The sequence below is a fragment of the Beta vulgaris genome, chromosome 7 (genome assembly GCF_026745355.1).
Source record: "Beta vulgaris subsp. vulgaris cultivar EL10 chromosome 7, EL10.2, whole genome shotgun sequence".
NCBI lineage: Eukaryota > Viridiplantae > Streptophyta > Magnoliopsida > Caryophyllales > Amaranthaceae > Beta > Beta vulgaris.
The window spans coordinates 54261616-54275092 of NC_079208.1; the positions used below are offsets into that span (position 1 = coordinate 54261616).

Consider the following 13477-nt stretch of genomic DNA (forward strand, 5'->3'; position numbering starts at 1 on the left):
ATAAAAAGAGGTTAAAGATCAAAAGGTTTGTCTGCATCTTTTTATGATTACATACCATTATAAGGCTTTTTATGTTTTACTTTGAAACATTAAGCATTGAAATTGTAATGAATTAGTGGTTGAACTCTCACATTACATTTCAAAGGTCATGTGTTCGAATCCTAGTAAGTACACATTGCTAAATTTTTTTATTGAGATTATAAGCATGTGTATAAGAAGCTTGAGAAGAGTGCCACGTGGCACCGTTCCTTTGATTGGAACGCCTTTTAATATATTTGTATAGATATCTCTTATGATCTGTTGGGTATTGAGTGTGGAGATGGTAATTGGAAGACGAAGAAGAAGGAATGAATTGGCGTGAGATTCATTGCATACATAGAGAAGGTGTGGTGTATATTTGTGGCGAAACGAAGCTTGGACGAAGGCTTTCTACTCACAGCAGCTCGCAGGCTTTGGCCTCGTCATTCGTCAAAACCCGGGCGAGTTAAAGAGTACGAAGAATCTGCCAGCCTGCAGGTTGTGAACTGTGCCCGCAGGTTTTATCGGCTAGGGTGAATTTTCTCTTTACCCTATTATAAATATGTTTGAGGCCGTTATTGTTTATGTGAGGCCATACGTGAGAAGAGAGAATTATTCTTCAATCTAGAGAGACTAGAGAACCTAGAGAAAGGTTAGAGAGTCTAGAGAGATTAAAGATTTATCCTTGTATATCATCATCTCATATTAAAATAAGATCCTAGTGCAGTGTTCGTGGTTTTCTCCTTATTCAAAAGGTTTCCACGTTATATCTTTGTGCGTTCTTTATTGCTTTGTTTCTTAATTCCTCCGTATATTCTACTTTATTGTTCGATTTGTTAGCGCCTACGATACATATTCCTAACAATAATCAATAAGCAAAAATTATAAAAAGTTTATATTGGATAATACACACTAAGACAAATTTAACAAGATCTCCCATGATTGTATTTTTCCTTAAGTACAAATCACAAGAGATAGTCAAACTTTATTTTTAAGTATATGCTATCAACAGTATATTGCATCATTTGATTTTTTTCAGTGTACCTATTTCTTTGGGGCACATTTGCTGAGGGTTTAATTTAAACCTCAATATTTCTAATGATCAATAAGCAAAAATTACAAAAAAGTTGATATTGGATAATATACATTGAGACAAATTAAATTTATTAACAAGATCTCCCATGATTATATATTTTCTTAACTACAAATCATAAGAGATAGTCAAAGTCGTATATGAGAATAGTGTCAAAAATCAAAACAGGTAAACTAATAAAAATCGGATAGAGTAATAGATCAAAGAGATAAGTGGCTTGTGAAGTAACACTATTTTGAAATGAGCAGGGTTGAATAATGTTTTTGTTTCCTACTTTGCATAGGGGGTTGCATAATTGATCCCTTTGTTATTTAATAGTTGTTTGAGTTTAATATCTCCACTAATTAATTAGCTAATATACAATTTTAATCTTTAATATCTTTTTCGTGTCCCCTCAAACGTAGTAAAAATTGTGGACGACGGGCTGGGGCAGGCAAGGGACTATCGGCCATGCTTCTTTCATTGACATACAACTTGCTGACGAGCATTATTGAGTGTTTGCGCTGGTATTTTTGTGCTTCCGTTATTACATTTAGGGGTGTGCATCGGTCCAGTATCAGACCGAACCGAAATTGCCTGGACCGGTGGATCGGAATCGGAGATTTTCTTGGACTGGGACCGACCCATAATTTTTCTGGTCCGGTCCGGTCTTGGACCTCTTGGACCGGAATTTTTTAAAAAAAAATTTTTTATTTTTATTTTATTTAAATGTATATTTATAAATTATCCTAAAAGAATAAATAGTAGGTCTTTAAGTTTCTAGCTTTCTACCTTTTAATTTATTTTTTTAACATATAAAATTTTTTTTTACGAAAATAGTAGAAATTTCGGTCCAACTAGTCCGGACCGGAATTTTCAGGGTTTGTACCGTCCCGGACCGGAATGGAATCCTGTTATTCGGGGGAACCGGGACCGGACCGGAATCTCCGGTCCAAATTTTGGTCCGGACCGATTTTTGTACACCCCTAATTACATAATGCCCAATGGTTGTTTTCTTGGGTCATAATCTAAGAGTTTCTTCTGGATTCTTAGGGTTTACATGGTATAAGAGGCCAGTTCATTCCTTTTAATAAGCACTGCTTGTATATTCCTCTTGTACTGCTCTGTTGAAGGTAAGTAAGATATGCTCTTGATCCCTCTATTGTACCTATGAAATAGTTTGGTGTTAGAGATAAAGACCTACGGTCCAGTATCTTCTAACACTTGTCATATTGATCAAACCACATAAATCCTTATGTTCTTATTTCGATTTTCTCTATTTTTAAATTTAATATCTCATCAGTTAGTATGTTCCTCCCAGATTAACAGAGATAGCTTTATTTAATTCATAATAGTATCTTTTATTAGTAAAAGCCAAGTCATAAAAGTTTGATATCTTGAAATTATATGTATATTATATTGAAATAATCCAATAACATACATTCATTTATATATAAGTAATAAAAAATATGATGAAAAAGTAGATATATCAAAAATGCAAAAGTTATCTTGAAATGACGACTTTAAGAGAGCTAAGTAGCTAACACACTCATACTATAATAGCTAGATTGGGATACCTTCTTGGAGTATATTATTTTCTTGGAACTCATTTTCCTATGATAATGACTCATGAGGATATAGACATATATAAACAAGATACAAAAGTTATAGTAAATCATTTTAATACCATGTAATAATGTATTATATGTTGACGATATTCTAATTTTGTACTCCATGGTTGAAGTTAATGAATACACTAAAGATATACTTCCTCCGTTTTTTATTAGATGTTACACTTTTCAAATCACGGACTCCTAGGTAATTTTTGGAGAGGATAGAGATAGAGAGAATGAAAAGCAAAAGGGTCTCATGTGAACATGTGATAGCAGAGAAATAGAGAGAAGTTATTACCCAAAACGGAAAGTGTAACATCTAATTTAAAACTTCCTAAAATGGAAATTGTAACATCTAAAAAAAAACGGAGGAAGTATATAAGTTTGAATATCTGGCTCGCTATTTATGTATTAGTGTAACTGGCATTGTGAATTTAAAGAGAAATAGTACGAGTAAAATTATAAGTATAGCTGTCAAAAGACTAATTCTACTAAAAATTTAAGCTGATGGGTGGAGTTTCAGAAGTACTTATATACTTTATCACGCTCCACTATATATGTAAGAACCCCTTGGGCTTGAGGGGTGGATGTTGTGACCTTTATGTCACCCTAGCTCTGGTACCATGTCAAATGACCAACTCAATCAAAGTTAAACCGATGATCAGAGTCCTAGAAATAGTTATATCACAAGCACAAACCAATCAAGGTTTTGTGTGCCATTATTTTGATTTGAAAGTCTCATATTTCGTCAAAGAGCAAAAGTTATCTTTAATAAAAAGGGAACATTTCCTAAAAGCTTTCTTCGGTAAAACATATTTTTATTTCTCACAAGAATTGTTTATTGTATGCAGTAGTTCTCTTTAAACTTTTTCTTCAATAACTATTAACGTGTAACAAAGTCAAAAAAGGAAATTAAAAGCCAAATTAAACTAAGATAAAATAGTTATACGACATTTTCCTACAATGATGCTCCTATTAATTCGCATAATTGGAAGTTGTAATGATTGTTTTGCATGCTTAATTGATAGTATTATTCTCGCTTTTTCAATGTCACCGGAGAATTATACAGGATTCCTCTTGATTCTTTGTCTTAGTTTATGTGATTGTAGTTTTCTTTGTGTTAACTGTTTGACAACTTAGGGTACGTAGATTGTAAGATTGAGGTGAGGTTTTGCATATTTCGGATGTTTCCAGTTCTTCAATTCATATTAATCTTCCATTATTGCTCTTGTAGTAGTCTTTTCTTTTTCTTTCCTTTATCTAGTATCATGCATCTCGAGTAGGATTATCCTTGAGATAGGGCATGTTTAAGTTATTTCGAAATATTTACGTTTAACTTGATCTTTTAATATATCGTTCCAGTTAATCCAAAAAAAAAAAAAAAAGGCATAAGAGGCTTTGAAGTAATAAGGGATAGTATTATTTTGTAGATTGAGATGAATCATCCCACATGTTCTTTTAGAAGATGAACCATATTAATTAGTAATCCAATTAGTATTCCACAAATTCTTCATGGTCTAAGGTTTAGCTTATACAATGTCAGATCAATTAGTTAAGCTTAGTAAAAATTCTCATTGCATCTATTCGCGTCGTAACGCGTTTTAACTAATTAGTTAAGTCAAAAATCATAATTATTGACTGACCATACACCAAAATTCTTAACTGTTATTTAGATTATCGTAACTATCAACTCAAAATCATAAAATAAACTAAAGTACCATAACTGCTAATACAAAACACTAACTTTTAACCCAAAACCATACTACTAATGTAAAACAAAAACTATTAACCTAAAAACCATAACTAATAACCACATATACATAATTATCATCCGAAAACCATAACATTAACTTAATTGTATACTCGTGAACCCTAAAATTATAATTATTAACTCAAAATCATTACTATCAATCCAACACAAAAATTATTAACCAAAAAAGCTATAACTATATCCAAAAACCTTAACTATCAACCTTACTATAACTATTTGTCTGAATTGCATAATCATTAACCCAAAACTATTAACCAAGACATAAATATTAACCTATAATTTAGACTATTTAGCCAAAATCATGGTTATTAACAGCAAAACCATAGTTAATAACCAAAAAATCCATAAAATATATGTTAACCAAAAAGGTAACTTTTTAACCTCGATATCAATCCAATTACCATAATTATTATCTTATAACCATCACTATTAGCTTGAAAATCATAACTTAATTATAACCAGAAAGTTATAACTTCAATCCAATAGTATAACTATTAAACTACATATGAAGAATACTTTGTAAATATCTTGTAATAAAAGAAACTTGAGTTACACTCTATTATTTTCTGTTAGTTAGTTAAATGATAACTACCTAGCTTATAAATAGTAGTTTGTAATAACAGAAAGTTTAGCTTCAATATTCCGCAATAACAAACTCTAGAGCTTTTGCTCTCTTCTCTCTACCTTAATTCTTATGGTATCAGAGCAGGTTCAAATTGAACCTTGATTTTCAAACCTCAAAATTTAATCGTTCTTTCTTGATTCTTTGCGATATTGTGATTCAACAATTGCAAAGTTAAAAACGATTGTTGCTGAGAGAATCTGTTCATTTCCAGAAGCATAAAACTGTTCTTTGAGCTTCATTAATGGCGGAAAATACTGGAGAAACCTCGAATACTGGTGATAACAATGTGAGTAACAATGATCCTTACTATATTTCTAATTCAGATCAAACTATGAATAAGCTAGTAGCAACTAATTTGAATGCTACAAATTTTGTAAGCTGGAGAAGAAACGTTAAACGTGCACTAATTGCGAAAAACAAATTAGGTTTTCTTGATGGTTCAATCATGAAACCTGATTGTAAAGATTTTAATCGTTGGATAAGATGCGATTATCTTGTTACCTGCTGGTTAGTCAATTCTATGGAACCCGAAATTGGTGAAAAGTTTACATTTGTAGAAAGTTCTACTCAACTTTGGAATGAGGTTTGTGAACGTTATGGTCAGTCTAATGGACCACAAATTTATCAGCTGAAGAAAGATTTAGAGAAGTTGAAGCAAGAAAATATGTCCATAGTTACATATTTTGGAAGGATGAAACGACTGTGGGATGAATTACAAAACCTTAGAAATTTTCCTGACTGTAGTTGTGGTGTTCTATCTAAATGTACTTGTAATTTTCTAAAGAAAATAGCAGATTTTCAGGCAGAAGAGAAACTCATAGAGTTTCTGTTAGGTCTCAATGAAGGTTATGACAATGTTATCACTAAAATTTTGTCAATGGATCCTTTACCATCTTTAAATAGAGCGTTTTCTCTAGCTCAACAAATTGAGAAGCAGAAACAGTTTTCTGCTCTTCAATTTTCTACTCATGAAATCAGTGCATTAGCAGTGCAAAGAAATTCTGGTGTTAGGAGGATTGGAAGAAGGAAAAGATGGAGAAAATGAATTTAAAATGTGAATATTGTAAGGGTAAAGGACATACAAAGGATCAGTGTTTTAAGTTGATTGGCTTTCCTGATTGGTATCATAAGAAGCCATCATCAACATCTGGTAACACATCTGGTGGAAAAATTGCTGCTCACGTTGCTGTTGATAGTCTTGAAGAAGATACTCCTCTTGATTTTGCTGCTGCTGGTCCATCTCATATGGCAAATCATGTTGACACAGCAATGATGCATTCATTGTTTCAAGAATTTCTCAAATCCATGAAAGGACCTGCTGCTCATGCTCATTCTGCAGGTACAAAATGCTCTCAATTTTGGATAGTAGACTCAGGTGCTACTGACCATATGGCTTATGATGCAAGCTTATTTTCTTTTAGAAGAAAACTTGATAAAATGATTGAAGTAGGATTGCCTGATGGTAGCATTTCATATGTGTCTGAAATTGGTGATGTGGTTATCTGTCCAAATGTTGTGTTACATGATGTGCTATTAGTTCCTAGTTTCAAGCATAATCTATTGTCTGTTGGACAATTGGCTAAACACAACAAAATTGAAGTGAAATTTTCTTTTTCTGAGTGTGTATTTGTTGATGCTTATGGTACTCAAATTGTTCAAGGGATTAAACTTGGAGGTCTCTATTATCTGAAAATGCATTCTGTTACACAGGAAATTACAGCTTGTCATTCTATTCTTGATCCTATTCACACACAACAATCTTCTGCTCATAAAGCAAATATAACTCAGCCTTCTCTTGACATCCTACATGCCAGACTAGGCCATCCTTCATTTTCAAGAATGAAATATATTGACTCTGCCTTATGCTCTCATAGAAATGATTACTTTTGTGAGATTTGTATTTTTGCTAAACATCATAGATCTGCATTTCCTAGAAGTTTATCTAGAGCACCTGAAATATTTTCTCTTATACATATTGATCTCTGGGGCCCATATAAAGTCAAAACCATTCATGGGGGATCTTACTTCCTTACCATACTTGATGATTTTAGCAGAACAACCTGGACTTTTCTTCTACAAAATAAACAGCAAGTTTATAGAACTATAGCCAACTTTTTCATACAAGTTGAGACACAATATGGGAAACAAATCAAAGGAGTTAGATCAGACAATGGTACAGAAATAATACAAGACCAATGCCTTAGTTTGTTTAATAGCAAAGGCATCATACACCAAAGAAGTATAGCAGGTGTACCTCAGCAAAATGGAAGAGTAGAAAGAAAACACAAACACTTATTAGAGGTTGCCAGAGCTTTAAAATTTCAATCCAATGTTCCTTCATATTTTTGGGGTGAATGTCTACTGACTGCCACTTTTCTTATAAATAAACTACCTACACCTCTTCTCAATTTTAAATCTCCCTTTGAAATCCTTTGAAATCCTTACAAATACCATACCTGATTATTCTAACCTTAGAGTGTTTGGTTGTTTGTGTTATGCACATAACACAGACAGAAAAAGAGATAAATTCAGCCCTAAAGCAACAAAATGTCTATTCATAGGATATCCTTTTGGTCAAAAAGGCTACAAAGTTTATGATTTGCAATCTAAAAAATGTTTTGTAACTAGAGATATTGTGTTTCAGGAGAAAATATTTCCATATAACATGACTTCTATTCCCACTTCCTTTTCTAAACCTACTGATCAGTCTCTTGTTGATTTTTCTGATGAACCTTTACTTCCTGCTTTTAATCACATTTCTAGTTCTTCTTCTGATCAACCTACTCTATCTTCCTCATGTTCTGATAATCATTCTATCAACTCTATTCCTGTCCCTTTTTCTTCTACTTCTTCATCATCTGATTCTTCATTACAGACACCAGATAACACTATGATTGAACACCCTATTTCTCCTGCATCTTCTGGCACTGTTTCTATCTCTAATAATCCTTCTAGTCCTTGTCAACTTCCAAAACGAGTTGTTAAACCTCCTATCAAATTTAAAGACTATGAATGTCCCACTTTACCTTCTTCTTCATCTCTTTCTTTTTCAGTCCATTCTTCTCCTCCCATTATAGAACCTCTTTCCTATAAACAAGCTTGTTTATCTCTTGAGTGGCAAGATGCTATGGATAAAGAGCTTCATGCTCTTGAACAAAATGACACCTGGTATTTAACAGATTTGCCACCTGGAAAGAAGGCTATTTCTTCTAAATGGGTATACAAGATTAAATATCTTCCTAATGGTGAAGTTGAAAGGTATAAAGCCAGATTAGTGGCTGTGGGTTATCAACAAGTTGAAGGGACTGATTATACTCATACATTTTCTCCAGTAGCTAAAATAGCAATTGTTAGAATTCTCATCTCCCTTGCAACTGCCAAAGGCTGACCCTTATGTCAATTAGACATAAATAATGCCTTCTTACATGGTTTTTTGGATGAGGAAGTCTTCATGAAACCTCCTTTAGGTTACACAAAAGCTCAATCTGGTGAAGTGTGTAAACTCAAGAGATCTTTATATGGTCTTAAACAAGCATCAAGGCAATGGAATAAGGAACTGAGCAGATTTCTTCTTAGTCATGGCTTTATTCAATCTGTGCAAGACTACTCTCTCTACACCAGGCATCTAGATGGTGAATTTGTTGTTATATTGATATATGTTGATGACATGGTGCTTACTGGTACAAGTCAAAGTCAAATTGACATCATGAAAAAGGCTCTTGATGCAGCTTATACTATTAAGGATTTAGGGGAAATGAAATACTTCTTGGGCATTGAGGTTATAAGGAATAATTCTGGGATTCTTCTTAGTCAAAAGAAATACATGACTGATATCATCCAAGACTTTCACTTACACTCTTCTAAGTCTGTTACTGCTCCATTACTAAAAGGTCTTAATTTATCTACTGAAGAAGGGGAAGTTCTTGATCATCCTGAAGAATATAGACAGCTTGTAGGTAGATTGTTGTACTTAAACATCACCAGACCTGATCTTTCTTATGCAACACAGCACCTCAGTCAATTTCTCAGTTGTCCTAGGAAGCCACACCTACAAGCTGCTATACATGTAGTCAAGTATCTGAAGAGCACTCTTGATTTGGGTTTGTTTTACTCTGCACACTGTGATTTACAACTTACAGCCTATTCTGATGCTGATTGGAGTTCTTGTGTATTCAGTTGTAAATCTTTAAGTGCCTATTGTATGTTCATGGGTAATCATTTGGTGTCTTGGAAAACCAAGAAACAAAAGACTGTAAGCAAGTCTAGTGCAGAAGCTGAATACAGAAGCATGTCTAGTGCTGCTTCTGAGATTGTTTGGTTAGAAGGTTTATTGCAAGATTTGGATTTACATGTTGCTAAACCTATCACTTTATTTTGTGATAATTCTGCTGCTAAACACATTGCGCAGAATCCGGTTTTTCACGAGAGGACAAAGCATCTCAACCGTGATTGTCATTATGTTCGAGAACAGGTGGTTTCTGGTTTTATTCAGACCTCTCATGTTCCTAGTTCCATGCAGTTAGCAAATATCCTTACAAAGCCATTGGCTGGTCCTCTACACCATCAAATTAGTTCCAAGCTTGGTCTTGTGTCTTCTCCACATGTCCAGCTTGAAGGGGGAATATGAAGAATACTTTGTAAATATCTTGTAATAAAAGAAACTTGAGTTACACTCTATTATTTTCTGTTAGTTAGTTAGTTAAATGATAACTACCTAGCTTATAAATAGTAGTTTGTAATAACAGAAAGTTTAGCTTCAATATTCCGCAATAACAAACTCTAGAGCTTTTGCTCTCTTCTCTCTACCTTAATTCTCACTACATATCATAACTATTATACCAAAATCATAATTGGCTCTAAAGATTTTAATACAAACTTAACTTAACTTTGATTGATTCACCGCTGTCAATAAGATTTTTGGCAACAATCTGACCACCAAAGCTTATGATTTTTGGTAAAAGTTATAATATTAGGTTAGTAGTTATGGTTTGGCTAATAGTTTGGTTAATAGTTATGGTTTTTTGGTATAGTCATTGTGTTTTTATATAGTTCTGGTTTTTAGGTTTATAATTATTATTTTGGGTTAATAGTTATAGTTTTCTACTAAAAATTATTTATTTGGATTAATAATTATGGTTAAAAGTTATTATTGTGGGTTAATGGTTATGATATAATCTTTGATGATTTTATGATTTGGGTTGATAGTTATAATTTTATGGTGAATAGTTATGATTTTGGGTCGGGGTTAATAGTTATGATCAGTCATTAATTATGATTTTTAGCATAACTAATTGCTTATGGCATTCAACTAATAGATGAAGAGTATTTTGTTTCAAGATTTGACTAATTGGTTACATCACTTAGCTAATTGATCTAACATTAAGCCTTAACATCAAACTTTCTTACAAACGACTAGATGTTAATTAATTTTCTGATATAACTTATCTATTTCTAAGTTATTGTTTTGTTTTTGACAGAAAATTTAAATACATATAAGTTTTATGTTAGAAAACTACAATTTGTAATAATACTTAGCTTCTATAACAAACTTCTAATGTTTCTTAATACCTTCTCTTAAGACAAGAAATTGACTTGTATATGTCAAGATGGTCACAATTATATAGTTTCACCTTTGATAAATATTTTTTATTATATTCCAGCCAATAACTATGTTCGAGACGTGACCTACAATTAGATTCTAACATCTACTCCTTGCGATGCTACCAATAGATGTCAACTAATTCAGCGGTAAAATCTTCAACATGATTGATACTCTAATAAGATCGTCTTAATTTAATTTTTATCACTTTTATATGTGGCTCTCCACCTAGTACATAGGTGTATAATATTTTAATCATCTATGAGGGAGACAATTTTCGTTTTCTATACTTTCTTCGTTTTTTTTACATGTTACACTTTCTATTTTAGGAAGTTTCAAATTAGATGTTACGCTTTTATTTTGAGTAATAACTTCTCTTTATCTCTCTCCTATCACATGTTCTCTCTATCTCTCTCCTCTTCAAAAATTATCTAGGAGTCCGTGATTTGAAAAGTGTAATATATAAATAAATAAAAAAGGAAGTATTTTATTTTTATGTGGAGAGGAGAGGTGGGTCGTTGGGAAAAGAAGGGTGTGGGGTTGTGGTATGCCAAGAGGGATGTTGGAACTTGGTAGCTAGGCTGGAAATGTTATCTTTCGGTCCCAAAAATAACACAAGATGAGATTTTAATGAAATTTAGCCTCTCTTTCAACAAACATGCCAGAAGACATTCTTGTCTTTTCTGCACTTTCCCCACCCCCCTCTAATTTTTCCATTCATATAGATTGATGAACTTGGTATATAAGTAGAAGATTCTCTTCTAAATATTTAATTACAATATTTCACCTCATAAAAATTCTCAATTTCAAACATATATATATATATATTAAATGAAATAAAGATATACTACTAACATAATAGCAAACTTGTCTTCTTCCTGAATATGATAACTCTGCAATCTGCATGGCTGCAAAAAATATTCGCTAGCTGTGCCACCCCCACCAACATATACCCTAACATATTTAAGCAATCAACTATAAAAATGATGATAAATTGGATTCAATAAATTTCTTGAGGGCTTTTATGTTTATTTCCTCATCTTGTATTATTCATATTGAATGATGGGAGCATGTACATTATGGAATGTAGATACACAAAAGGTAAGGAATATTTTTGTGTGGGGATACCCTTCACATGTAATCAGTAATATGAGATACATATTGTACAATCCTAATTCCTAAGGATTCAGTGCATCCCTCTATCCAATCCTACTTAATTTTGCAACATTTTTGTGTAGCACTTTTTTACCTTAATTATATAGAGTTTCGAATTATTTTGCGGAGCAATTTAGACAACAAATTATTGTTTAATTAGTCATTATGTATTAATTTCAATTGTATGTTTCTTTTCTCAAGTAACTTATGTGAAGAGTATATATATAATTACTTATTTCACGACGAAACTATGTTTATATTCAGGGTGAATATTGAATCTCTGTGATCGATTTTCCCCATGATATCTTAATCTTAGCGAACTTTACTTCATAAAGCTTATGAGTTCATCCATCATACACCCGGGTGTATCATATACATGGTATATCTAAGACTAATTCTTGCTCATTTGCTTATTTAGAACTCTCATTATTAGTACATTTTGCTCATTTGGATTATTTCAAATGAGTAATAAGAAAATAAAATAAAATTGAGTGCACTATAATCACGATACACCTAATTATATACATATATATATTTTTAATTTTTTATTAGGACATTAAGTCAACCCAAGGGCTAACCCCTACATGGCTACTAATAACCTGTAGAAAACACCAACACATTGGCTGTTAAGACATGCATAGCATGCTAAGAGAATATCCCAGCATAATGCTCTACCCACTTAAGCTAATTCGTATCCTTAATACACCTAATTGTATGATAAAGCTTTTCTTACTATGCAGTACTAAAAGAGCTTCAATAACAATAGAAGATATAACCCTTATCTCAAGTTTGCTCGTTAAAGTAAAATCTAATGCAAATTGTTTTTACTTTTTTGACGGGAAGATTTTATCAACTATGTTTTTGAATTTAAAGTCTTACTAGATGACCTAGGAGACAAGCTAGATACTCGGAGGACCAAAAGGAAATTTTTTTTTTTTTTTTTTGAGATCTACATACACATTATTTTTCTCCAAATAATTGAAAACTGGATAGATAATATCATATAGGTAAACAGTAAACTGATGAGCTTAGTGAATCTTAGAGGTGTAAGGTATGCCATGTGGCATAAAATGGTATCCGATAATAGGAGCCTTGCTTTCCACGTAAGATAACTAGGAGCTAGATTAACAACAAGAATATTTTTTCAATCACAAATTATATATTAAATAAATCCTTATGATTAATCATCATTCAATTATTGGTTTCTTTATGTCTAATAAATTGGTTTAGATTATAATGAGCTGTGTTAGCACATTTACCCTTTAATCAAAGGAAAAAAAAAAAAAAAAAAGGAAGAACAAGACATGGGAACAAACTCACAAAACAAGTAGAATATCTAATAGTAATATATCTAATCTAATTTGATATGATTGCTTTTCAAATTAGTCCACATAATACTATAATATTAAGCCCTTTATTTTTATTTTTATTTTATTCGATAATGAACTGGTCAAGTAGGCTCAGTCCTCATGAGTTAGGGGGTGATAAGGAGATCCAAACCATAAGAAAACTTCCAGAGACTGGAAAGTGGGAATTTATACCCACAAGAGGTTAATGAAAGTCGAACTCCCGACTATGAGGTTAGGAGGTAGGAGCTCCAACCATTGGACACCCACGTGATTCT

The 13477-nt window shown here is 32.4% G+C and overlaps 1 protein-coding gene across 1 annotated transcript; it reads left to right on the top strand.

Moving 5' to 3' along the window:
- The first annotated feature begins 6140 nt into the window (after positions 1-6140).
- Positions 6141-8487, top strand: LOC130589573 (uncharacterized). Its single transcript, XM_057390878.1, has 2 exons — positions 6141-7272; positions 7610-8487. The coding sequence occupies exons 1-2, from the start codon at positions 6141-6143 to the stop codon at positions 8485-8487; spliced, it is 2010 nt and encodes a 669-aa protein (XP_057246861.1).
- Positions 8488-13477: the final 4990 nt, after the last annotated feature.

Coding starts and splice junctions, on each gene's coding strand:
- LOC130589573 (XM_057390878.1), top strand. CDS start 6,141: ATGAATTTAAAATGTGAATATTGTAAGGGTAAAGGACATACAAAGGAT. Junction 7,273..7,609: donor AGGAGTTAGATCAGACAATG/GTACAGAAATAA, acceptor CACATAACACAG/ACAGAAAAAGAGATAAATTC.